The following is a 26,776-nucleotide window of genomic DNA, read 5'->3' as shown; positions in this document are numbered from 1 at the left end:
GTTTTGGTAAAAATTTACCGAGTTATTAATTTAATTATGTGAGTGATAGTGATTATTCTTAATGCCAATTATGATTAAAATGCAAATGATAGGTACGACGAAATAAAGACAAACGAAGAAAATGACACGGAGGATTTTTGGTGACGCGGAAAACCCGGTGTGGGAACAACCGCGGGGGAGTCGGAATCCCGCCAACTTTTGCACTATAATCGATGATAAATTCTCAAGTAAGGAAATACAAGATTATTTTGTAGTGGGATATTGCCAAATATAGACGGAGTGTTGAGTGATAAAGTGCTGAGAATGCTCGTGTGTTTGATGCCCTCCTCGTGTTGCTCCTCTATTGCTTTTATAGCTGTTGAACCAAGTAGAGAGTCCAAAAACTTCTTTCCTATTTCTGCTCCTGGACTTTGGGTCAATTCCTTAAGAATAGGGATTTGTTATTGACCCAGCCCAACAATTCACTTTGCACGTGTGTTTTGCAATTCCCCAATTTGTGTTTGTTTCTTCTTTTGATCCCGCGGCCCATAACACGCCACCTCAGCGATTCCCTTTTCCCTTCATCTACCAATAATTCCTTGCCACGTCATAAGTAATAAAGAGTCTTTTTTACCCCTAACAATTGCCCCCAAATTTCCGTCTTAAATATTTTTAGGCGGGAATTTCTGTTTGCGATGCGGAGAACTGACGAAGCTGGGCAGTTATACCTGATGATTACAACTCCCCACTTGTGACAAACTGCCGCCACTTTCCCACTTCCCCAAGAACTCTCTCCTCACCATAACTCCTCACCCTCCCTCTTTAATAAATCCCTCGGTATCCCCTCACTTTTCCTATTCCTCTTCATTATTACTCCTTCTCTCTCTACTTCTCTCCATTAATCATCTTAATACTTCCTCTTTTCCGGCCGCTACAGGTACATCATCTTCTTCCTTGCTTTCTTTTCTTTTTTCTTTCTTTGCATATAATGTCACAAAAAACCGCTTCTTCAGCCTCGGACTCGGATCCGGTGATGCCGCCTGACCTCTTTCTTTCCGGCGGTGTGCTCTCCGCCAAGCACTCTGTGATTCCGACTTCACTCCGGAGGATCTTGATTATATCAAGAAAACCTTTGGTTTCTCGATGATGTGGTGTTCCACATTCCGACTCCTGGCGGCCGGGCGACTCGGTGAGGAAGGGTGGATTTGCTTGTACGAATACGCCTTTCATCTGGGTCTGCGATTTCCTTTCCCTCCCTTGGTCCAAGAGTATCTGAACTTGAATCGGTTGGCTATTTGCCAAGTGGCCCCATACACTTGCGGACCTTGCTTGCGATTGATGCTATGAATAACCGTTACGTTATGAGATTGGTCTCCGGACCTTGCACACTTGTTCTCGGTCGGGTCTCTTGCTCGGGTCAAGTGACCATTCGGGTTCGAGACGGGGAAAAGAATTGCATCATCTTCCCCGTGAAGCGGATGACGACAAGTGGTTTTCCCTTTATTTTTGTGAAAATTGACACTCTTCCTCCGCTCCGATGACTTCATTGTCGGTGTCACGCGATCAACGAGGCGGTACTTGCATGCCCTTATTCCTGTGTATTTTTCTTTGATGCTCATATTTCCTTACTTGGTTTTTTGTGCGGTTTGTGCCCCTTGCCTTTGTCTCTGACGAACCGCATCCCTTTCCAAGCTATTCGGTCCACCTCCGAGAAAATAGGACCTTCCCCAATCTGTTCGGGATTTTCTTTCTTTGTGGTGAAGAAAACAAATTTCTTGAAGAAAAAGACTCAATGTCGACTAGTACGTTGTTCTTCCCTTTTTGACTTGGTTACATTTCCGGATTTTTCATATATCCGTTCGACTTAATTTCTGCTTTGCTTCCGGGTTACTCGCAAAATCTAGAATTTCACTGCAAGATGTTTTGGCTCGAGAGTGAAAGAAGCGATTACGGCTACCCCCAAGCTTTGTTGAGAAAAGGAAGTCTACCCACCGCCCCCGGTTGGACCTCGTCCCAAGAGGAGGTCTGCTGCTGCGAACCGGGCTAAGGAGCGATCTCCTATTGAAGCCACACCTCTAGGCGTGAGGCCTCCGCTACTGGACATGGATTATCCGCCGGAGATGCTCCGGTTTCCAAAGTTGTTCCAGTTACCGACTATGCTGCGTCGATGCGATTCCAACGTCAAACCATCCACCGCTTCGAGCTATTCACATGCGGAGCTCCCGCTTCTGGGGCTACTACGGTTCCAAATGCGCTCCGGGGTTATTGTTTTTACACTTCCGGACAATTTTGGTAAGGCTAAGTCTACGAGTAGCTTTGACTTAATGAGCGGATGCTTCTTCCGGCTCCTAGGTCTGCGTTTGGATAGCAATCCTTTGCACGACTTGGTGGATCGTGCTACTCTGAGCATTCTTTTGAGGTAAACGATCATTGGTCAACTGCTATATATATTTCTTCTCTTTTTTTTTTTTTTTTTTTTTTTTTTTAACGCTTGGTTACGGTCCACCAGTCCTTTCTCGAGATGGCCCCGTATCTCGCGGGAGAAGGTGCCTCTCTCTGGTAGCGAAAAATGCGAAACTCCGGAAGGCGGCGAAGGAAGCCAATGGGGATAGCACAAAACTCAGTGATCTAAACAAGTCCCGAGTTTCTTTGTTGGAGGCCACTCGAAGCGAGTTTGCGAGCAGTCTTTCTCTTCGAGGGGCGGATTTACAGTCTTTGAGAAGAAAGTTCTTGATCTTTGAGAAGAAAGGCTGCGATCTTTGAGAAGGAGGTGCGATGCTAAAGAGAAGGTGCGTCTTTGAAAGGCGTGCTTGAGAGGCCGAGAGGCGTATCTCGAGGGTGGAGAAACGTGCTTCGATGCGAGGCTCGTCTTGCCCAGGTTCGGGAGGAGAAGGTTTCGATGTGCGGGAGTTGAAAAGGACTCTAGTGGATGCTCATCCTATCTTTGCTCTGGAAACGAAGATCACCGTATAAAGACGTTCCGGAAGGGGAGCATTCGGCCGGGATTTAGGAGCTGAAGAGGGGAGGCTCGTTGCTACCTTCCGGACGGTCTGAATCTGGATATATTGGTGGCTTGGTGGAGCACAGTGCATCGTTCTTCTTTGACGACCAGTCTTTGAGGAAGAGGTGAATTCTCCTGCTCCTGATGCTCAGGCAGCTGCTTCTGAAGCTGTGGAGCATATTGACGTAGATTAGTTTTCCTTTGCACCTGAAAGACTTTGCTAGGTTTAGTTAGTTTTTGGCCCTACGGGGCATAACATCTTTATTTTGAACAGTTTATGTATTTGGGTCTGGTTCTGATGCCATACGTACTTTGCTTTTGCGACTTAAGTATTTTCTGTTGGTTATTTCTTTGTGTCGTACCGTTTATGGTGCTTTGATTTGTGCATGCACGTCATTTGTTTGGCCATCGCTGTTAGATTGCTGGCTAAGGGGTCTAGTATGCCCACTCGTCCAGGGGAGCCAGGCTTGCGTGGGTGCTAATGCATCGCGGGAGGCTGGTTGTCCCGGTTGTACGTGCTTAGCCACGGACACACGCCTTCGTAATGAATACAGACTCGCGATTAGTTTGCATTTTATTTCCTTGGCTTACTTGAAAAAATTTAAATTATTCAAGGTGGTTTTGCAATTTAAAGCTTGTTAGAATTAAAATACGAGCAAGGCTTTTAGAACCAGAAATGTTGGATTCAAAAATAACGTTTTTAGAGCCAGAAAACATTCAAAATCAGGAGATATCCAGACCCAGAGAAATATAAAAAATAGAAAAATATTTTAGAAGCGGGAAAATATCTTTTAGGGCGGAAAGAATTTTTGGAGGCATAAAAGTATTCGAGAGACAGAAAAATATGCGAGCCGAAAATATGTAAGGCAATATCTAGAACCCGGTGGGTTGTATCCGGTAGGTGAGTGCCGGTTGTTGACCTGCTGGTGACTTTAAATAAAATATTTTTTCAAGTGGGTGATATTCCAGGATCTGGCAACCATTTGCCCTTCCATAGTCATGAGTCGGTAGGCTACATTTCCAACTGTGCTTTCTACTTGGTATGGCCCCTCCCAATTGTAGGCAAACTTCCACCTTCTTTGGTTCTTGGTATTCTGGAAGACTTTCCTTAGGACCAGATCTCCCACCTGCAGAGTTCTTACTTTTACGTTCTTGTTGTAGCTTTTAGCCACGATCAGTCGGTAGGAAGCCATCCCGATCCGGGCGCCGGTTACGAGTTCATCTATCGTGTCCAGTGCTTGCCATTTCCACCTGGTTCCGATCTTCCGTGATGCATCCATATCTCGTGGTTGGGACCCGACTTGAGATGGGATGACGCTTCTCGCTCCGAACACCAGGCTAAAGGGGTTTGCCCCGTTGCAACCTTTGGTGTGGTTACTGTCGCCCCATGAGAACCAGAGGTAGCTCTTACGCCCATTTGCCCCCAATGTCCTCTAGTTTCTTTTTCAAGTTTTCAATGATAATCTTATTCTTTGGATTCACTTGTCCATTGGATTGGGGTTCCTGGGAGTAGATTTACGCAACGAGATATTCCACCTAGCACAAAAGCTTGGTCTTATTTCCAATGAATTGGGACCCATTATCACATATAATCTCGGATGGAATGCCAAACCTGCATATGATATTGCGTTTAATGAAAGATATCACCTGGCTTTCTGTAACCTGGGAGGATGATTCTGCTTCTATCCATTTGGAAAAGTAATCCGTCATGGCGAGCATGTAGACTTTGTTTCCTGGTGCTCTGGGTAATGGTCCCACGATATCCATCCCCCATTTCATGAAAGGCCATGGTGAGATAACCTGGTGCAGAGGCTCTGCTGGCTGGTGGCTAACATGGGCGTGTCTCTGGCAAGCGTCGCATCTTTTTGCGAATTCCATGGCATCTTTGCGCATTGTGGGCCAGAAGTATCCCTGCCTCAGTGCCTTGTTGGACAGGCTCGCCCCTGCATGGTTTCCACATTCTCCACTTTGTGGATAGCATGCAAAACGACTGAGACTCTTCCCGATCCAGGCACCCGAGGTAGGGTCCAGCGTGGGATTTCTGAAAAGAACATTATCAATTAGTAGGAATCGGATGCTTTCATTTTAAAGCCCCTTACCTCCTTTTATCTGCTGGTAGGATGTCATTCTCGCAACCAGTTTAGGTAGGGTTTCCTCCGGTCACTGAGTACTTTCTTCATTCTTTGGTGCCGCACACTTTTTCGGCTTCTGTTTGAGATTTTAGTGTTCTTGGCTCCAAAGACGTGGACAATTGGTATCGTGGAGATAGTTCCTGTTTTGAAGGTTGCCCCCAGGGTGGCTAGTGCGTCTGCGCCTGCATTCTGCTCCCTGGGGATTTGCTTGATGTTGAATGTGACAAACTTGACTTTCGGCTCTTTTGCTACATCTAAATATGCCATCATCCTGGATCCCTAGCTTCATAGCGATCATTAACATGGTTAACTATAAGCTTAGAATCACCGCAAACCCGAAGGTGTCGATTTTCAGATCCGAGCCAGACTTCGGACCCAGTGATTAGTGCCTCATATTCGCGTTGTTTGTGGCTTTGAATTCACATCGTACGGCTGGACTATGTGGTCTCCCAGGGTGATTTGAGGACCAGCCCTACTCCTGCTCCTTTGGCGTTTGAGGCTCCGTCCACATGTAACTCCCATACTTGTTCTCCTTTGTCTTCTTCCAGTTTCGGGATGTCTGTTCGGCCTGGGTGGTCCGGAGTCTTTGGGCGAAGTCGGACACAAAGTGCCGCCAGCACAGGGACTTTATGGCCGTACGGGGTTCAAACTTCAAATCGTACCTGCTCAAATGCACGGACCATTTAGCCATTCGTCCTGACAATTCTGGTTTTCTCATGATAGTTTTAAGAGGGTAATTAGTTATCACAGAAATAGTATGAGACTCGAAGTAGGGACGCAGTTTATAGGATGCAGTAACTAGTGCAAGGACAAGTTTTTCTAGTGATGTGTACCTGGTCTCTGCCGGAGCGAGAGACTTACGGTGTAGTATACCGGGATCTTTGTGATCCTTCCCGCTCTCGTACTAGCACTGCACCGATCGATCGCTTATACATGATCGACAAATACAGGAAAAGTGGTTCTCCTGGCTCTGGTTTCGACAGGAGAGGTGGGGTGCTGAGATAGCGCTTTAACTCTTGGAATGCTTTCTCGTGGTCGTCCGTCCATTCAAATCTTTGGCTTTTTCTGAGTATATCATAGAATAGCCTCGCATCTGTCGAGGATCTGGATATGAATCATTTAAGGTCGCCACTCTTCCATCGGTATTTGGACGTCTTTTGGTTTCTACGGTGATTCCAGCTGCAGAATTGCTCTTATTTGCTCGGTGCTGGCCTCTATCCCCCTCTGGGTCACCATGTACCCTAGGAATTTTCCACTGGATACTCCGAAGGTGCACTTCGTAGGATTCAGCTTCATTTGATATTTCCTGAGGGTATTGAAAGTTTCTGCCAGTCTTTGGTGGTGTTGTGAAGCTGCTTGATTTGACGACCATATCGTCTATATATACTTCCATGGTTTGGCCTATTTGTTCTTTAAACATCATGTTCACCAGCCTCTGATAGGTAGATCCTGCATTTTTCAGTCCAAAAGGCATGACGTTGTAGCAATAGATACCTCTCTCGGATCTGAATGCTGTCTTTTCCTGGTCACTGGGGTGCATCTTTATCTGGTTATATCCGCTCCAGGCATCCAGAAATGTGTGGGGTAATATCCGTATAAGACCCTTTAAATTTAGGACTATAACGTAAATTTAACATGTGAAATATGGTCATAAACGAAATACAATAAGGAAACGATAAAGATAAAGAATCAACCTCGGGTCCTTTGATGCACGGCGTAAAGAACAGAAATCAAACGAGATTCCCTCCTAATTGTTGCACCCAAGACTTGTCCGAGAAATGCCCTTGTGCTAGAACGTGTTCTCCGATTGCCTTGCAATATTGGGAGAACTTGATGTGAGTTTTTTCTCGAGATGTGAGATCTCGCCAGAGAGAAATGATCTCCAAAACCCTAGTTTTCTGTAAAAATGAAAATCGCTAGGTCAAAAGGAGAGGGAGCCTCTCCTTTTGTTGCCTCGGTCCGCGGGTCATGAGAGGAGGGAGTGGGTTTTCCACTTTCTCCTCATTTAACTCGTGATCCGATTGAACCGACCCCACTCGCTAAAATGTATATGACGCGGTTTGTATTATAAATCGTCATCGGTTATCGGCTATTAAAACATCAACTAATAACACGGGTTAGTTGAAGTATTAATACATGTCCGACAAAAAACGATATTGTATAATTAAATTCAATATACATTAATCAAATATAAAACGCTTATATTTAATTTTACGAATTAACTGGTTAATTCGCCTTAGCCCATAATATTTAATCCGTATTAAACATAATATCTCAACATCACATTTTGACTAATTACTAGTCAAATAACTCGGACTAACTGGTTAGTCAAATTTGGCATCTACATGACTGTATTTTCATACCGTCACATCTCTCGAACGTATCCTATAGGTGTGACTTTTGGGATCGAGTTGATCACCGCCATCTCGTATGACAATAACGTCAAACTTATCTAGCAAGCCAACCGTTATTGATAAACGTGGATCAACCGATAATAATACCAAAAGTATGCCCTTTGATCCTTTTAGAGGTTTATAAGTCCTTGCACTAACTGTTAAGGACACCAACCCCAACAAGCTCCCACTTGTCCGTACAAGTGTATGTGCAATGACGTTATCCGCACTAACTGGAGGACACAGCCCCAACAAACTCCCACTTGTCCGTACAAGTGTATGTGCGATAACCGATTCTCATATTCATTTAAAATTTCTCCCACTCAATGTAAAACAATTTGCAGATCCGGATCCGCAAAGGTCGTATTTTACAATCGATCTGTATCTAGAGTGGTTTCCCCGACTAGAGAGTAACTTAACTGATAAAACGAATCCGTATCCGAGCATGGCCATGCATTTCGATTCTGACTCCTCGAGTGGCCCTGAGAAATATCGAGTACCCGATAAAGGCTGAATATTTCCTTCAACTCGACTCCTTCCGATCTAAGCACGCATGAAATGACCCGAAAAAAAATCTACTTGGCCCCCTGTTACGGATGACCGTGAGAAAGAAACCAAAGTCACCCAAAATCCGCCTTAGTCTCAAGAGACAGTCGATAGTCAAAAGAATCGACTCTTAGGATCACCATGGAGGTCCTATCCACGACCCGGCACCGAATGTTATAAAACATTTAGGACTCCACGTCGATGTCACAATTGTGTCCTACGAAATATCCGTATAAATCGCCTCTGTGATTGGTCAGTCAACCGGTTGACTTATGGCTCGTTGAACCCACCATCAACCAACGTCACAAAATAATTGCCAGAGTTATCAGCTCATGTGGGCAATTAAGGACTGAAAAATATAATGTTCGTTCAGTTCACTTTGTGGTGTTCAAAATTTGTCGTACAAATCCACATGAAAAACAAAATATATATATAAAATATCAAAACGATGATGTCGTATAGAGTACAAGAGAGAATGAATCTGATCCATAAAAGAGTACTACAACTTAGGAACACGTTTAATTCCCATGGAATTAACATGCCCTTCATGCTTATCTTGTCGTAATGCTTTAGTGAGAGGATCTGCTATGTTATCATCTGTAGCAATCTTTTCTATCACTACTTCCTTTTGCTCCACGTAATCCCGGATTAGATGAGATTTCCGTTGTACATGTCTAGACTTGTTGCTAGACTTAGGCTCCTTAGCTTGGAAGATGGCACCACTATTGTCACAATAGATGGTGATCGGGTCATTCGAACTAGGCACTACAGATAGTCCATGTAAGAATTGACGCATCCATATCGCTTCCTTTGTAGCCAGGCACGCGGCATAGTACTCGGACTCGATCGTAGAATCTGTTTGTAACGATTTGTTTGGAACTCTTCCAGTGATCTGCAGCGCCATTAAGAGTAAAAACGAATCCAGGATCGAGATTTCGAGTCATCTCGATCCGTTTGGAAGCTAGCATCTGAGTAACCGGTTGCGCATAGCTTTTGTTCGCCTCCATAAGTCAATGCCCAATCTTTAGTCCTCCGTAGGTACTTAAGAATGTTCTTGACAGCCACCAATGTGGTTCACCCGGATCTTTGTTGGAATCGACTTGTCATACTCAATGCATATGCCACGTCCGGACGTGTGCATATCATGGCATACATGATTGATCCTATAGCCGAAGCATAAGGAATCCGTGTCATGCGCTCTTTCTCTTCCGGTGTCTCTGGTGCCTGAGACTTGCTCAAATGCACCCCTGGAGCCATAGGAAGGAACCCCTTCTTGGAGTTAGTCATGCTTTGAATCTCTCTAGGACTTTGTCTATGTAAGACTCCCGATCGAGAGATAGCATCCGTCGTGATCTATCTCGATAGATACGGATGCCTAGAATTCTTTGTGCCTCTCCCAGATCTTTCATCTGGAAATGGTTTTTCAACCATACTTTCACCGAAGTTAAGAGAGGTATGTCATTCCCAATCAGGAGTATGTCGTCAACATACAATATTAGGAAAACAATCTTGCTCCCACTCGACTTGATATATAAACATGGTTCCTCGACCGATCGAGTAAATCCATTTTCTTTTATCACTTGGTCGAAGCGATGATTCCAACTCCTTGATGCTTGCTTAAGTCCATAAATGGAGCGCTTAAGCTTGCACACTTTCTTAGGATGTTCTGGATCGATGAAACCTTCGGGTTGTACCATGTACAACTCTTCCTCCAAAAAGCCGTTTAAGAAGGCGGTTTTCACATCCATTTGCCAAATTTCATAGTCATGAAACGCGGCGATCGCTAAGATAATCCGAATGGAACGCAGCATGACTACGGGTGCAAAATTTCATCGTAGTGCAAACCTGGCACTTGGGTGAAACCTTTAGCAACTAGTCGTGCTTTATAGATGTCTTGTTGACCTTCCACTGAATGCTTTATCTTGTAAAGCCATTTGCATTGAAGGGGACGAACCTTAGCGAGTAAGTCAACAAGATCCCATACGTTGTTCTCATACATAGAGTCCATCTCGGATTGCATGGCCTCAAGCCATAGCTTTGAGTCAGAACTAGTCATGGCACCTTTATAGGTTGCGGGTTCACTACTCGTTAAGAGTAGAACGTCATCTATGTCATGTTCCTCGACCATACCAATGTATCTGTCTGGAGGAATAGAGACTCTTCCCGACCTCCTAGGTTCCTCAGGAATATTCACCGCAGCCGGGATTGAAGGAACAGGTTCCTCCAATGGTTGCTCGGTGTTTGGTTCTGGAATCTCCGACAGGTCGAAGGTTCTATCACTCTTTGCATTCTCGAGAAATTCCTTCTCTAAGAATGTCGCACTACCGCAACAAATACACGTTGTTCGGTTGGCGAATAGAAGTAATGACCAAGTGTTCCTTTAGGATAACCTATAAAGTATGTCTTGACCGATCGCGGGCCGAGCTTATCTTCAGGTCTCCACTTGACATAAGCCTCGCAGCCCCAAACCCGTATAAAGGACAAGTTAGGGACCGTTCCCTTCCATAGTTCATATGGAGTCTTGTCAACAGACTTTAGACGGACTTGATTAAGTATTAGAGCAGCTGACATAAGAGCATAACCCCATAACGAGTCAGGCAACACGGTGTGACTCATCATGGATCGAACCATATCAAGTAGTGTTCGATTTCTCCGTTCGGACACACCATTCAACTGAGGTGTTCCAGGTGGAGTTAACTGTAGGGCAATCCCACAGTCCTTTAGGTGTTGATCAAACTCGTGAGAAAGATACTCGCCACCACGATCCGAACGCAGTGTTTTAATCTTCCTACCTAATAGGTTCTCACCCCTATTCTCGTATTCCTTGAATTTCTCAAAGGATTCACTTTTGTGCTTCATTAAGTAGACATAGCCATATCTACTTAAATCGTCCGTGAAAGTGATGAAATACCTATAGCCTTCTCGTGCGGTGATTGACATAGGACCACATACATCCGTGTGTATGAGTCCTAATAGGTCAGCAGCGCGCATTCCAACACCTTTGAAGGAAATCCGAGTCATCTTACCGATGAGACATGATTCACACGTGCCAAATGATTGAAAATCAAAGGCCGAGATAGCTCCATTTTTGATGAGCTTGTTTCGCGCGTTTCTCATTAATGTGTCCCATACGGCGGTGCCATAGATACGTTTGATCTTTGTCACCAACCTTTACCTTTTTATTCATTACGTGTAATATTTCGGTGGTCTGATCTAAAACATAAATTCCGTTCATGGAGACTGCCTTGCCATAAATCATATCGTGTAAAGAGAAAATGCAAGTATTATTCTCTATTACAAATGAAAAACCACGTTTGTCAAGTGCGAAACCGAAATAATGTTTTTCGAAAGACTGGGTACATAATAGCAATCATATAATGATAACTCAAATCCGCTAGGAAGCTGGATCACATATGTTCCCCTCGAGACGGCAGCCACTCTTGCTCCATTCCCGACACGCAGGTCAACCTCACCCTTTACGAGAGGCTCGAGATTTCGGAGGCCCTGCACATGATTACACAGATGAGAACCACAACCGGTATCAAGTACCCAAGTTCCGTAACTTGCGTGGTTAATCTCAATCATATGAATAAAAGTAGAAGAAGAAGACATACCAACAGGTTTAACGCGACCTGCTTTTATGTCCTCATGATAAACAGGACATGTGCGCCTCCAATGCCCAGTCTTGTGGCAGTGATGGCATTCCATGTTTTCGGTCTTGCTCTTTGTCGCGCGTGATGAGGTGCTCGACTCACCAGGTCCACTCTTACCTGAACCCGACTTCTTGAACTTCGCCTTACCTCTCGCTAGGTTTGCACGAGCTTTGCCCTTACCCTTTCCCTTGTTTGTCACAACGAGAACATCCTGTTTCATGCTCCCACCGAACTTCATGTCCTTCTCGGTGCATGTACGAGGAGGGAGTGCGGTTCATGGGGAGTTTTCTTCAAATCATTCATATAGTAATTCGCTCTAAATTGCGAATAACCATCGTGGAGTGAGTGAAGTATGCGGTCGATCACAATGTTCTCGCTGATCTTACAATCAAAGGTCTCCAGCTTCTCGACATTCTCAATCATGCTGAGAATGTGTGGGCTAACCGGTTGGCCCTTCTGGAGTCTCGCATCAAAGAAGCGAGTGGTATGCTCATAGGTCACGATTCTCGGTGCTTTCGAGAATTCCTTGGTGAGCGTGGTGAAAATCTTGTTTGCACCATGGGCTATGAAGCGTTTATGCAAATTGGGTTCCATTGCAAAAATGAGTACGTTTTTAATCGCACCGCTTCCATACGAAATCATTAAACTTGGTGATTTCAGCAGCTCTAGCCGTGGGATCTGGGTTTGCCGGGATGGGCTCCAAGAGATATTTGAGCTTCCGTCGCGGCGGCGACATTCCGTAATGCCGCCTCCCGATCCGCGAAGTTTGATCCATCATTCTTGATCGAGTAGACCGATTCATCCGATTCATGAAGATCCGAAGCCAGGACTCACGGTCCAATGTGGCACTTGGCATTGGGTTATCAGGAGAACCAGCCATTTGATATTAGCAGTTTAAAAGTTCGTGATCTACACTGAAAAGAAAGAAAAACAAAACGAAATAAGCAACTCATCGAGGTGATTTAAGTCTATTTTAAAATTCATTTTAAACATGTAGACTCTCGCACTTGCATAATTGATCTCCCTCAAGAATGATACAAGTGATCCCAAGATTCAATTTCGATAAATTGATAAGCCAACTGTTTAGCTAATTCTTCCGTAAGAACTCTTGGTCGATAGATTTCCGTAAATCCTATCTATAGTCCACCACAAATCACGGGATCGTACGAGTGACCATAGTGTTGAGATAAAATAGGTCAATCGGTTCCAACTTACCCGACGTAGAAGGGGTCATATTATACCTACCGACGAAGAAGGGACTCATTGGAGTTTGACCTATAAAGACCGTTCTCAATTTTTGTTTATACGAGGAAGATCCCATCAACTAAATTATAATTCATATTAAGTGAACGAATAACTAGCGTCTGCGTGAATGAATTAATTTGGGTGATGGCTTATAATGAATCGTGTGACATACGAATGTCAAAGAAAACTAACTCGTGACCTCTATATGTGTCAGTTTTCATGCAATTATTAGGTGGTTTGGTTTTTAGGCGGAATATGATGCATACTATCGTAACGGAAAAATAAATAAAAGAATGCAATACGTAAATAAAAATTCCTAGTGTGGCCTATCCTAGTAAAATAAAACATAAAACAACTTTGGAATCCACCGTTGGACCCGAGAAGCTTGTCTTGATGTTCCATCTTGATCCAAGTAGCGGGAGTGAGCATCTGGTCTCCATCTTTGGTCTTCTCAAAAATTACAATTTAAAATTACAAATATAAACCTATTTACATTCTAATTAAAAACTGTAATTAAAAGAAATAAAATGGAGATACGAGATCTCAAAATACAACCAAGACCGTGTTCCATCATTACGGTAACACGTTCTACTAAGGCCACACTAAGTTACAACCGTTTGCAAAAATAAATAAATACGTAATAAAAGGCATTCAAGGCATTCAACAAAACGATAATTAAATGCATCAACTAAAAACAAATTCATTCGTGACATAATTCTGTAATTATGTTAAATTTATTCAAACCACCTTTTAATGATTAAAATTCATGTGATAAAACTGCTTCTATCAATTTAATTTTAATCTAATACAGTCCGTTACTTTAAATACGCTTTAAAATAACTTAATGGTACGTGTGTGAACCGTTTCACAATCATAGCGAGTGTACAATATCCGTATAAAGTACATAATAAGGCCAAAAGAAAATTTAAAGCAAAAAGAATAAATTTTCAAAGCTGCCAAAACAAAATCCCTCGATCCAGGGACATAAGTGCTCGATCGAGGAACAAAAGGGCTCGATCGAATGAGGCTGCCATTCGATCGAGGGTTTGCCAATCAGGAAGTGCTCGATCGACTAAACTGGTGGTCGATCGAGTACTTTAATCAGCAAATCTGCTCGATCGAGTACGAGGACAACTCGATCGAGCAGAGGGGTTTTGAAAGTGGTCGATCGAGTACAGCTAGGACTCGATCGAGTAAAAACATGACAGAAAACCTCTCGATCGAGTAAGAACATGCTCGATCGAGTGCAAAAATTTCTGGAAAAACAAAACCCTCGTGAAAACAGTTTTGACGAAACAAAAACATCCTCAATTTTGATCAAAACCGCATCAAATCAATTTAACAATTGACAAAACATGACATATTTTTATAATCTCCGTATAAAATAACAATATGCAAAAGAACAATATGAAAATTGAAACAAAAACAGCCGTGTAATGCATGAAACGGCACGGTTTTCGAGACAAAACAACAACAAGTGCAACCGTAAAAGCTGGACACGGTTCCCAAGACACAAAATTTCAAAACAGTGTGCAAAACAAGAAAAATTCTGCCGAGAGGTCTGCCGCACGTTTTTATGACAAAAACAAAATCGTTTCAAATCGATTTATGAAAAATCACAATGAAAATTTACGTGGCCTCGCTCTGATACCACTTGTGGGGTAATATCCGTATAAGACCCTTTAAATTTAGGACTATAACGTAAATTTAACATGTGAAATATGGTCATAAACGAAATACAATAAGGAAACGATAAAGATAAAGAATCAACCTCGGGTCCTTTGATGCACGGCGTAAAGAACAGAAATCAAACGAGATTCCCTCCTAATTGTTGCACCCAAGACTTGTCCGAGAAATGCCCTTGTGCTAGAACGTGTTCTCCGATTGCCTTGCAATATTGGGAGAACTTGATGTGAGTTTTTTCTCGAGATGTGAGATCTCAGTTTCAGAGAGAAATGATCTCCAAAACCCTAGTTTTCTGTAAAAATGAAAATCGCTAGGTCAAAAGGAGAGGGAGCCTCTCCTTTTGTTGCCTCGGTCCGCGGGTCATGAGAGGAGGGAGTGGGCTTTCCACTTTCTCCTCATTTAACTCGTGATCCGATTGAACCGACCCCACTCGCTAAAATTTATATGACGCGGTTTGTATTATAAATCGTCATCGGTTATCGGCTATTAAAACATCAACTAATAACACGGGTTAGTTGAAGTATTAATACATGTCCGACAAAAAACGATATTGTATAATTAAATTCAATATACATTAATCAAATATAAAACGCTTATATTTAATTTTACGAATTAACTGGTTAATTCGCCTTAGCCCATAATATTTAATCCGTATTAAACATAATATCTCAACATCACATTTTGACTAATTACTAGTCAAATAACTCGGACTAACTGGTTAGTCAAATTTGGCATCTACATGACTGTATTTTCATACCGTCACATCTCTCGAACGTATCCTATAGGTGTGACTTTTAGGGATCAGTTGATCACCGCCATCTGTATGACAATAACGTCAAACTTATCTAGCAAGCCAACCGTTATTGATAAACGTGGATCAACTGATAATAATACCAAAAGTATGCCCTTTGATCCTTTTAGAGGTTTATAAGTCCTTGCACTAACTGTTAAGGACACCAACCCCAACAAAATGTCAGCATCTCGTGGCCCGCAGTGGCATCTACCATGGCGTCTATGTGTGGTAGAGGGAATGGATCCTTTGGGCAAGCTTTGTTTAAATCCGTGAAATCGACGCAGACTCTCCATTTGCCATTCTTCTTTGGGACCACTACCCCATTAGACAACCACTCTGGGTACTTTACTTCACGAATCTTTCCTGCAGCGAGCAGGTTATCTACTTCTTGATTTATGACCTGGTTTCTTTCAGAAGCAAACTTTCTTCTTTTCTGCTGCATAGGTTTATAGCTTGGATCCACACTTAGCTTGTGAGTTATCACACTTGGGTCTATCCCTATCATATCATCATGTGACCAAGCAAAGCAATCTATGTTAGTTCTCAACAATCGAACGAGTTCTTCACGAATCTTACCTCTACACTCAGATCCAATGAGAACAGTTCGTTCTGGATGCAGCGAGTCCAGGATGACTTCGTCTAGTTCTGCCTGCTGAGGCTCAATGTACTCGTCCTGGATGCACTGGCTCTGTAATTGCTATGCGGGCGATCCTGTTGTTGGCTTCAGAGCCACCTTGTAGCAATCCTTAGCTTCTTCTGGTCCCCACGTATTTCTTGCACCCCCCAAGGTGTCGGAAACTTCAGGCATTGGTGGTACGTTGAGGGAATTGCTTTCATCTCGTGGATCCAGGGCCTGCCAAGGATTACATTGTAAGTAGAGGGCCCATCAATAACCAAATACCTTACCTGTTTGTTTACACCTCCGACGTAGGTTGGGATGATGATTTCTCCTAGGGAGTGCTTTGTTTCGCCGTTGAAACCAACCAAGGGAATTGCCTTCTTTGCTAGATCTTTCTCGGTGAATCCCATTCCTTTGAGTGTTTCCATCATGATCAAGTTGACGGAGCTTCCGGTATCCACCAGGATCTTTTTTACCTTGCAATTTCCTATGGGAAGCGTGATGATTAGAGCGTCGTGGTGCTGTTCAGGAGTAGATCCTGCGTCTGATTCGTCGAAGGTGACTGACGGCAGATTCTGGTGGTTAACCCTGCAGGAGCTCTCTGGTCTGTCTCCCTTAGCCCTGGTTGCGTGCCTCTTAGCTGCTGAGTAGGTCAGCCCACACAGCTCCGATCCACCTGTAATGACATTCACAGTTCTAGAACAATGAGGAGGAGGGGAGGGCAGAACCTGGTCCGCTGAATTTACTCTTGTTGTGTTTCTGGGTAGGAGATGATCCAGGTTTCCTTGGTCATAGTGGAATTTGACTTCCTTTCTGAGGGAGTGGCATTCATCGGTGTTGTGAGTGTTGCTGCCGTGGAACTCACACTTTTTGCCCGTGTCTCTGTGCTTTGGGTTTCCTTCCGGAAGTTTTGGCCATCTGACTCTGCGTCCTAGCTCTTTCAAGGCTTTGAATAGTCCTGCAAGATTGGTAGTGAAACCATACTCACTTACTTTCGGAGGCAGATCTGCTTCGGACTTTCCTTCTGAATTTCCAGAAACTTTATTCACGCTCCTGCTGTAGGGTTTGGATCTTTCGCTCTTCTTTTCTACTGGCGCCTTTCTGGATACTGGGTCTGAATCATAGGTGCCTCTCACAGGTGCAGAGTCTTCTTCCAGCCTCATGACAGCAATCGCCTTCGATTGCACCTCTTCAAAGGTAGTGCATGGATGCATGGTTAGTTCCTTGTATAGCTGTGAATCCTGGTGCAGCCCTCGGCGGAAGGCTTGTATAGCGGTTGCTATATCACACCTCAGAATTGAAACCTTCTCTTTGTTGAACCGGTTCAAGTAATCACGGGTAGATTCCTCAAACCCTTGCACTAGTCTGTAGAGGTCACTGGTCTGCTTCTCTGGCTTTCTGCTGCTGGCGAACTGTTGGTTGAAGGCATTGACTAGGTCGGTGAAGCTGGATATGCTCTTGTTCGGTAAGCCGACGAACCATCTGCAGGTCGCTCCCGATGTGTTGATCCGAAACCCTTGCACATACAAGCTTCCTTTAGAGATCCAGTTGCGGTTATCACCATCATTTTCTGCTTGTAGTGGTTGATATGGTCAAGTGGATCTGTGGTTCCGTCGTAGAGTGTCATAGCTGGCGGCACACATCCTTTAGGAACACCGATTAGCGCTATATCATCCACGAAAGGTGAGTCTGCGTAGCTATCTTTGGCTGCTTTCTCCAGCGGACGGGCTACGCCCGGTATCCTATACATTAGCTCCCTCGGCTCCCCGATATTCTTTGCTCAAATGAGTTACCCGCTCTGCCGCAAGAGGGTTAGAAACAGGCGGAAAGGTACCAGCAGGTGTACCTCCTAACCAGGGTGCTCCAGAAAGTTGGCCTGGTGCTGAGTGACTGGTTACTGGTGTTGCACTGATTATGGATCCAGGCTGCCATCCTAGTGTCTGCTGTAACCCTCCGATCCAGGCTCCACTGGTGAACTGGCTGCAGGATGAAATTGCTGCGTTGGGGACAGATCCAGATTGCCATCCTGGTGTCTGGCGTGCGGGGGTACCTGAAAAGGGTGGAAGGTCGAGATCCGGAAGGGTGCTAAACAAAGCGTTACACATTGTCTGCTGCAGACCGGGTGGATTATCGAATGACGACATCCCAATCCTCTTGGCTCGATTGGTTCGGCGGGTGCTACCCCCGCAAGATCCGACTGTAACTAGTTCGACGGGATTGGTCGACCCGATCCTCCGCCGCCGGTTACCGGGAGCCTCTCGTGCTTGATCTTTGGTTTGGACTGGACTGCCGTCACGATTTGAGCCATCATGTTACGTTGTCTTTCCTCGGATCCTCAACGGCCCGACGCGAGAATGTCCATCCCCGAATCATCACACGACGGATCGAGTGTTGGGGACCCTCTCGCCGGAGAACTTCTGCGCCCGAGCTTTCTGGGTCGGGCTTCGGATCTTTCTTCTCCTCCTCTGGCTTTCCTATTGGTTTGGGTCGACTGGGTGCACTGCTTTTTTTTGGAATCTGCGGTGGTTTCTGAAGCTGGGGCATGGCTCTGGTCGACATCTTTGCCGCGAGGATCATTTGGTGGATCTGGGGATGCACCGATCGTCCTGGCGATGCGAAGTAACTCTGCTGCGAAGAAGATAGGGACATACTACTGGGCCTTTGGAAGGATTAAGGGCAGTTCCGGACATTGTGATGGCTGGTTCGGTTTTGCGAGGCTTGGCTACAGAAAATGATCACTATGCCCCACGGTGGGCGCCAAACTGTTTTGGTAAAAATTTACCGAGTTATTAATTTAATTATGTGAGTGATAGTGATTATTCTTAATGCCAATTATGATTAAAATGCAAATGATAGGTACGACGAAATAAAGACAAACGAAGAAAATGACACGGAGGATTTTTGGTGACGCGGAAAACCCGGTGTGGGAACAACCGCGGGGGGAGTCGGAATCCCGCCAACTTTTGCACTATAATCGATGATAAATTCTCAAGTAAGGAAATACAAGATTATTTTGTAGTGGGATATTGCCAAATATAGACGGAGTGTTGAGTGATAAAGTGCTGAGAATGCTCGTGTGTTTGATGCCCTCCTCGTGTTGCTCCTCTATTGCTTTTATAGCTGTTGAACCAAGTAGAGAGTCCAAAAACTTCTTTCCTATTTCTGCTCCTGGACTTTGGGTCAACTCCTTAAGAATAGGGATTTGTTATTGACCCAGCCCAACAATTCACTTTGCACGTGTGTTTTGCAATTCCCCAATTTGTGTTTGTTTCTTCTTTTGATCCCGCGGCCCATAACACGCCACCTCAGCGATTCCCTTTTCCCTTCATCTACCAATAATTCCTTGCCACGTCATAAGTAATAAAGAGTCTTTTTTACCCCTAACATAATGAAGTGATGAAAGATGCTGTATTTACTAGCAAATGTTGTTACAGGAGTTTTTGTGACAAATGTAAGTTGTGTAATATAAAGTTCTTTAAGACATCTGTTGTACAAATGTTACGGAGCACTAGAATTCTTCATTTCTTCTGATCAATGTTACCCCGTTCTTGTAATATAAAGTTCTTTAAGACCCCTCTAATTCTTTGTCAATGTTGACCAGGTATCAGAGACTGCATCATTTCTAAGTCTATGTGCTACTGCAAGGCAGAAAATATACTCGCCGATGATCTTTTGCCTAATACAACTGTTAGGGACACAATTAACCGTATCTTGGAGTCTGGTAATAGCAGTACAATTACAGATAATGGTGGGAGTTTTGTCCATGTCGAAGGTATTGTAATGATGATGGTTTTAAAATTATTATATTTTTTTCAATTGTTTTTCTCTTTTGGAAAACTGTACAAGTTTCTGATATCCTCTTTTTTTCATTGCAGATATGGAGTCTGCTCCCTGTCTTCCACCTAAGTTGCCATCACCTACTCAATCTGATGTCTCAAATGTGGACCAAAGCACCCCTTCAAAAGTTGAAGAATTAAACGTAAAGGAAAGTGTGGAAGTGACTAAAGATACACTTGTGTCGACAAGGGCGAAGGAGCATGTATTACAAAACGATGCTTTTGCTGTTGAAGAAGCTCAAAAAAAGCCACCTGCTGGTCATGCAAGATCAGACATGGATGTAGAGCCAGGTGTGGATGAACATATGGGCCCTTCCAACTTTAAGCCTTATTCGCAGGGACGGCAGCGTCCGCAGGATGATTATATGGGGCGTTTTAGTGGTAACATGCACTGCAATATGAGCTATCATCTAGTGCCTCAGAATTTCGGGTATCCCCCATTGATTCCTTCTCATCCTCCTTGGAGCCAGAGGTATTATGTTGCTCATCTTGTGTTTATTATCACTTGCGTGCGTCAGTCTGTTTTCGCGAGTGTGTAATTTAGAGTGAAATTATGTCTGGCCATTTGTGATATTTTACATGTTTTTGAATATGTGAATTTGTGTCAGAAACTCGGGTTGATGCTAACTTAGTTTCATATTCTGCAGGGATGTTGCTGCAAATTTTTCTGATCATTGTCACCGTGAGAGGGAGAGGTCAAGAGAGAGAGACTCCGTGGAGCGTGATCAGGACTCAAACCAGGAACGTCGCCATAAAAGCATCCACCACCGTCAGTCTGACAGGGACCATGGTCATTATCACTGTAGAATTAAGTGCTGAAATGTGCGAATTATTTCACAAACTTATTGCATTCTGCATAGCTTTGTAAATCTTATTGTTGATGAAATGTAATTCAAGTGCTTATTCAATCAATATCATAATCAAAAATTTGCTTTTTTTTTTAATTCCATTTTGTTTACTGCAATGTTCTCGTGTTATTCTATTTATGTTAATCATTTCAATTTGATCTAATTCGCTACGAATCTGGAAGCAAACCCCTATTTTGTGCCATTGCATTCTACAGCAGACTTATCTTCTCATCTTGATTGTGCCAAGAATCTGCTTAGACATCACTGATAAATTGTGCAAATAATAAACATACAAAGTAATCAGATAAGAATTTCCAAGTAGTCGGGAGTTATATCAATAACAAATGCATAATACTGTCACGAAGCTATCATTCAGGTAGTGGCAATTTTATTGACGGAACAGAGAAAACACAAAAGTTGAGGACGGAGAGTACTCGGCCTAAAACATAATTTGATTAATGACAAATCTTACAGAAATCACAAATGACCCACAAACTACAGGGATACATAATATTATCCTGAGGACAACATGAATCTTCCATAATACTCGCCCTCCAATGCTCAATTTAGCCTGCAAGAAAACAGTCTGATTTAATAACAAGTACTGTAGTAATTTTTAGGTTACATGGATTTGGCAAACAATCACAAGAGCTAGATTGCTCAACAAGCACCCAACAATCAAGTCTGTTCAAGTATGTATTCTCATATTTTTGGTTCAAAATGAAATTTCCAAGAGTCATATTCGTGTATGACACTCGAATGTTTGACTCGGGTACTAGAGAGGATATGAAGATTTTGATAAACTACTACAGAAAAAAATATTACAACTACTACAGAAAAAAAAATGTAGAAAATAGGGTTTCTTTTGAGCCTTCTGCAGTTATTCGAGTCACTTGACACACGATATTACAGAAGTCTCATGTGCCATGTTTTATTATCACCGTTCCATCTCATTTTCGAGATCATATCATCACTAATCTGTCCTTTCCATAATCAATACATATAGTCAGCTTCTCCGTCTACTTTCAGCGACAACTTAAGGAGCTCATTAAGTCCCTAACAGACTATACTCTCATTTACCTCAACATCCAAACTCAAAGTAACCCATGTCTTACTCCACTAGCAAGAATACAACCATAGGGAAAGTTAGCTCCTCGTTTCATAAATACCCTCAAAATTGCGACTGGCATCAATCACAAAGAGACTACCGAAGATGTCTTAGTCTAGTGGCTAAGAGGTCCCAGGTTCGATTCCCCCCTCCCCTCTATTGTAATGCGACCAAGTGCGCTCTTCGTTAGACCTAAAAAAAATATCAATCAAAAGAGACTATTCTTTTGGACTTAGTTTCAGTTCTTATATAAGAACACTTCAATGCAATTCAGTTTTGTTCCTAGAAATTCATTTCATTTTGTCCATTCAATTCAAGTCGTATAAGTTAAGTTTCCGAGAACCCAGAATTTAAGTCCTACAAAAACAGACAATAAATACCATCAAAATTGCAACTTATCAATCACTAAGACTCTCTTCTTTTGGACATAATTTCAGTTCCTATAAGCTGACTTGACCTCAATTCAATTCAGCTCCGCTCCCATAAATTCATTTCATTTTGTCAATTCAGTTCAAGTCGTATAAGTTGAGCTTAAAGAAGGAAGACGAAATTTAAAACCATAGAAAAACAGAGAGTAAACCTTAAGAGTCAACAGCAGCAGCAGCAATCATGCCAGATTTTCGAGCAAAAGCGAAAATCCCACCAGCTTCAACAACAGGACCAGCATCACCAATAGGTTTCAACAAATACTCTTTCCCAGTAGTATGATTAATCAACTTATTCTCCCCAAGCTCAACCGTGGCGACATCCCCAGTCGTAAACTCCTCACAAATCCTAACCTCAGACTCAATCGGATAAATCTCTCCGGTCGACACCGAGTTCCTGAAAAATATCCTAGCATACGACTCCGCCACAACAGCTTTAGTCCCGGCTGCGCCAAGCGCAACCGGGGCATGCTCCCTAGACGACCCACACCCGAAATTGTCACCAGCAATGATGATGGAGTACTTGGACTCGAAACTTCCCTCGTCCACAAAGCGAATTGGGTATGTGTCGGGGAGACCGATAAGGGCGAAGGAGCCGAGTTTGCGATACTCGTCCGGGTTTGAGGGGACAAGGGTTAGGTATTCTGCTGGGATGATTTGATCTGTGTCGATGTTGTCGCCGACGACGTAGCAGAGACCGTGGAATGTTGGGGAAGTTGTGGAAGAATCTGAAGCCGAAGCGGAGACGGGTGAAGTTGACCTGATTGAGGTTTTGGAGAGGGTTAGATTGTGGGATTTTTTGGTTGAGGGGAAGGTGATGGAGGAAGAGTTAAAGTGGAAAATGGAGGGGTTTTGGGGAGAGAAGAAGGTGGGGTTTGAAGAGGAGAGGATGCGGAGGTGTGGTGAGATGGAGGTCGCCATTGCAATGGAGGTTTTTCAGAAATGATTTGGAGTTATGTATGTTGGAGGAGATAAAAATGGAGTTTTGGGCTTGTACTTTGGGGCGGCGCTCTTGTTTCACCCTTCACCTTATTTGTATTGTTTGTTTACTAGCATTACTAGTATGAATATGCGCGGTATTTATAAACCCTTTAGTTTATAATGTACTTCGTATTATTTATAGATTTAAAATTGACATATTATTAATTTTTCATATTGGGATAAAAAATTAAAATGGAAAACTAATCAAAAGAATTGAGTAAAGTCAAGAAATGTGTAATTTAAATGATTTTTTTTTTGCCACAAAACTAATGATCAATTTATAATTTTTCTCAAATAATTTTAAAGATTTTTTTGTCGTGAAATTAATAATATCAGTTCATAATTTTTTTATACGAATTAAGTACGTGGTAAGTTTTTTATAGAAACTAATAATATCAATTTATCGATTTTTCATATAAGAATTTTAGATTTATACCAGTTTTGTTTTATTTTAATTAAAAGATTATAATTTAGTTAAAAAAATACTATGATGATTAAAGCTTATATCTTAATTAAAAGGTAATAATTTTAATAAAAATATAGTCTTGTTTCCTTATTTAGCCAGATTCCTTTTGGAGGGAAAACTATTGAAAATTTTTATTCTCTTAGTAGTATGGGGGAAGTGTCGGCTCCGGCACGGTTGACTCGATCTAAAAAGGTTAATAACGATTTGAGCTGAGCATTTGAATTGAGCTGAACTGATCTGAAAAGGTATATTTAAACTGAGCTGAAATAAACTGAATAGAGCTCAAATAAGAGTTAATTTGTACAACATATAAGCTGAATTAAACTGAAATAAGTATTGTACTCCATGGTTTGTGAGTTTTGGAATGAAAAGGAGAAAGACTGGTTGAAAAAGTTAAAGTGAACGGAATTGTAAAAAGAAACAAGTAGTAAATGAGTAAATGGATCGTCGACAATTATTAATGAACTTTCTAAACTACCTCTCCCTCACACTTCCCCTTATATTCACATTTTCACAAAAAATCACCATTTCACACTAAAAATTTAAAGAAAAAAAAAACTCGTCTCACATAACAACGAAAACAGCGTCTTCAACCACATCATTTCCGTCATCAAATTCAAACATTCAACAAGGTATGTATTCTTTAGTAATTTTATTTTTAATATTTTCTTAGTTTGTATATTTGTGACGAAATTAGGATAGATGTCTTTATTTGAGACGGAATTAGTCGGATTTGCAACGTTTAATTCGAATTTTAAAAAAAATACACGAAATGGGCTGGACGAAGAACATTTTCGTCCAAAACCAGGCCCAGACGAAAAAGTTCTTCTTCGAAATGGGCCTTGGGCGAAGAACTTTTTCGTGCTGGGCACAGTTTTGACGAAAATGTTCTTCGTCCAGCCCATTTCATGTATTTTTTTTTTTTAAATCGAATCAAACATTGCAATTTTGACTAATTCCGTCAACGAATCTATCCTAATTCCGTCTCAAATCAAGGCATCTATCCTAATTCGGGAATTGATCGCTAATAAAACATAAACTTGAAACAAAATTAAATCGTACACTCACCTCGTTACTAGCTTCATTGTTGAAATCCTTATTAAAATCGTTCTCGTTCATGTTGTTAATTGCAAAACCCGCTCTTTTTTTTTTGAGAAACCGTCTTTTTTTTAGAGAGATTTTAGTGAGACGGATATTGAGTTATGTTATGGAGGGCAAACATGGAAATTGACATTAAATGTCGACGATAATTAGTAAAAGTGTCAACGATCTTTAGCACGCCCGAAGATAAACCCATGCGTTAAGACTAGAAAAGCCTTTGACAATCTATGGTGTCATTTATTTGGGAGAAACCCTAATAATATCACACACTCAATCTCAGAAGCAGGCATCAGCAAACCATCACCATGGGTATCTCTCTTCTTCTCCAGTTCTCCTATCATTTACCTTACTTTCAATCTTAGGGGGCGTTTGGTTGGGGGAATAAGAAAAGGGAAAGAGAATAAAAATGGTTGATTCCTTTTGTTGTTGTTTGTTTGACACAAAGAAAGGCTAACCCATACCCCCTTACCCCCAAAACCATTCTCATCCTTACCCCTCCCCCCCTTGGGTAAGCCCATAACCCCATAATCCCTTCTTCCTCCTACTCCTGTTGGGGCTGGTGTCCTCTACAGTTAGTGCAATGACATATAAATCTCTAAAAGGATCAAAGGGTATAATTTTGTATTATTATCAGTTGGTCCACGTTTATCAATAACGGTTGGCTTGCTAGATAAGTTTGACGTTATTGTCATACTGATGGCGGTGATCAACTGGTCCCTAAAAGTCACACCTATAGGATACGTTTGAGAGATGTGACAGTATGAAAATACAGTCATGTTGATGCCTAATTTGACTAAGCAGTTAGTCGGAGTTATTATTGACTAATAATTAGTCAAACGCGATGTTGAGATATTTATTTAATACGGATTAAATAATAATGGCTAAGGCGAATTAAGCAGTTAATTCGTAAATTGAATATAAACGATTATATTTAATTAATGTATATTGAATTAATTAATTATACAATATTGTCATTGTCGGACATGTGTTAATATATCGACTGAGTCATGTTACTAGTTGATATTTTAATAACCGATAACCGATGACGATTTATAATAAAATCCCGTCATATACATTTTAGCATTTTGAGTCGGACCACGAGTTAAAATAAGGAGAAAGTGGAAAGCCCACTCCCTCCTTAATGAACCTCACGGCCGAATGGAACAAAAGGGGAGTTTCTCTCCTTTTTGACCTAATGCATTTCATTTGCACGAAAATTAGGGTTTCGGGGCAATTTTCTCTTAAATTCTAGATCTCTCATCGAAAACCTCACAAAACCTCTCTCAATATTGCAAGGCAATTAGAGAGTACTTTCTAGCACAAGGGGCATAGTCTCAGACGGTCTTGGGTGCAACAATTAGGAGGAAATCTACTTTGATTTCTGTTCTTAGGCCGAATTTCAAAGGACCCGAGGTTGATTCTATTCTCTTATCGTTTTCTCTTGTATTTTTGTTTTATGACAATAATCACATGTTAAAGATACGTTATAGTCCTAAAATTTAAGGGAATTTTACGGATATTTCCCTACAACTCCCTATTTCCACCACTCCCACCAACACCCACCACACCCTCTCACACCGTTAACCACTGCCACCTACACCCTACACCCACCACACCGATACAACCACCACCAGGGACGTCGCCTGTCCACACTACCCCATATCCTCAACCACTAAACACCACACCAACACCTTCAGTAACTCTCCCACCCCACCAACCACCACCAACACCTTCCTCGGCCACACCACTGCAACCGCCCGACGCCGGCCGCACCAGATCTGGTGTTTTAAGGGGTGGGGGAGGGGTTTTCGAAAGGTTGTGGTGGATTTTTTAGAATGAATAAGGTGTTTGGGGTCGGGATTGTGGTGTTTGTTGAGGGCGTGAGGCACGGTGATTAGGTTCGCCGTGGGGTACCGTGAGGAAGATCCTCGGCGCCGCTACTTGTGGTGGTGTCGGTGTAGATA

General features: G+C 42.5%; 2 protein-coding genes across 2 annotated transcripts; one reads left to right on the top strand and one right to left on the bottom strand.

The window, feature by feature from the left end:
* The first annotated feature begins 19,415 nt into the window (after positions 1–19,415).
* Positions 19,416–20,814, top strand: LOC141653526 (E3 ubiquitin ligase PQT3-like). The gene is made up of 4 exons (XM_074461319.1): positions 19,416–19,498; positions 19,649–19,819; positions 19,923–20,355; positions 20,531–20,814. The coding sequence occupies exons 1-4, from the start codon at positions 19,444–19,446 to the stop codon at positions 20,700–20,702; spliced, it is 831 nt and encodes a 276-aa protein (XP_074317420.1). The 5' UTR covers positions 19,416–19,443; the 3' UTR covers positions 20,703–20,814.
* A 272-nt stretch (positions 20,815–21,086) lies between these two features.
* Positions 21,087–23,324, bottom strand: LOC141653525 (3-isopropylmalate dehydratase small subunit 1-like). Its single transcript, XM_074461318.1, has 2 exons — positions 22,420–23,324; positions 21,087–21,302 (listed from the first exon to the last, which is right to left on the bottom strand). Exon 1 carries the CDS (start codon positions 23,183–23,185, stop codon positions 22,421–22,423), a length of 765 nt encoding a protein of 254 aa, XP_074317419.1. The 5' UTR covers positions 23,186–23,324; the 3' UTR covers positions 21,087–21,302; position 22,420.
* Between the last annotated feature and the right edge of the window lie 3,452 nt (positions 23,325–26,776).

Source organism: Silene latifolia, chromosome 4 (assembly GCF_048544455.1).
Source record: "Silene latifolia isolate original U9 population chromosome 4, ASM4854445v1, whole genome shotgun sequence".
In the NCBI taxonomy this organism is placed as follows: Eukaryota; Viridiplantae; Streptophyta; class Magnoliopsida; order Caryophyllales; family Caryophyllaceae; genus Silene; species Silene latifolia.
This window is presented reverse-complemented; position numbering and strand designations above follow the sequence as displayed.

What these genes read in the sequence shown, in the direction of transcription:
- LOC141653526 (XM_074461319.1), top strand. Translation starts at nt 19,444, where the DNA reads ATGAAAGATGCTGTATTTACTAGCAAATGTTGTTACAGGAGTTTTTGT. An exon ending in CAGGAGTTTTTGTGACAAAT is followed by an intron (nt 19,499 to 19,648) that starts GTAAGTTGTGTA and finishes AATGTTGACCAG; the next exon opens with GTATCAGAGACTGCATCATT. An exon ending in CATCCTCCTTGGAGCCAGAG is followed by an intron (nt 20,356 to 20,530) that starts GTATTATGTTGC and finishes CATATTCTGCAG; the next exon opens with GGATGTTGCTGCAAATTTTT.
- LOC141653525 (XM_074461318.1), bottom strand. Translation starts at nt 23,185, where the DNA reads ATGGCGACCTCCATCTCACCACACCTCCGCATCCTCTCCTCTTCAAAC.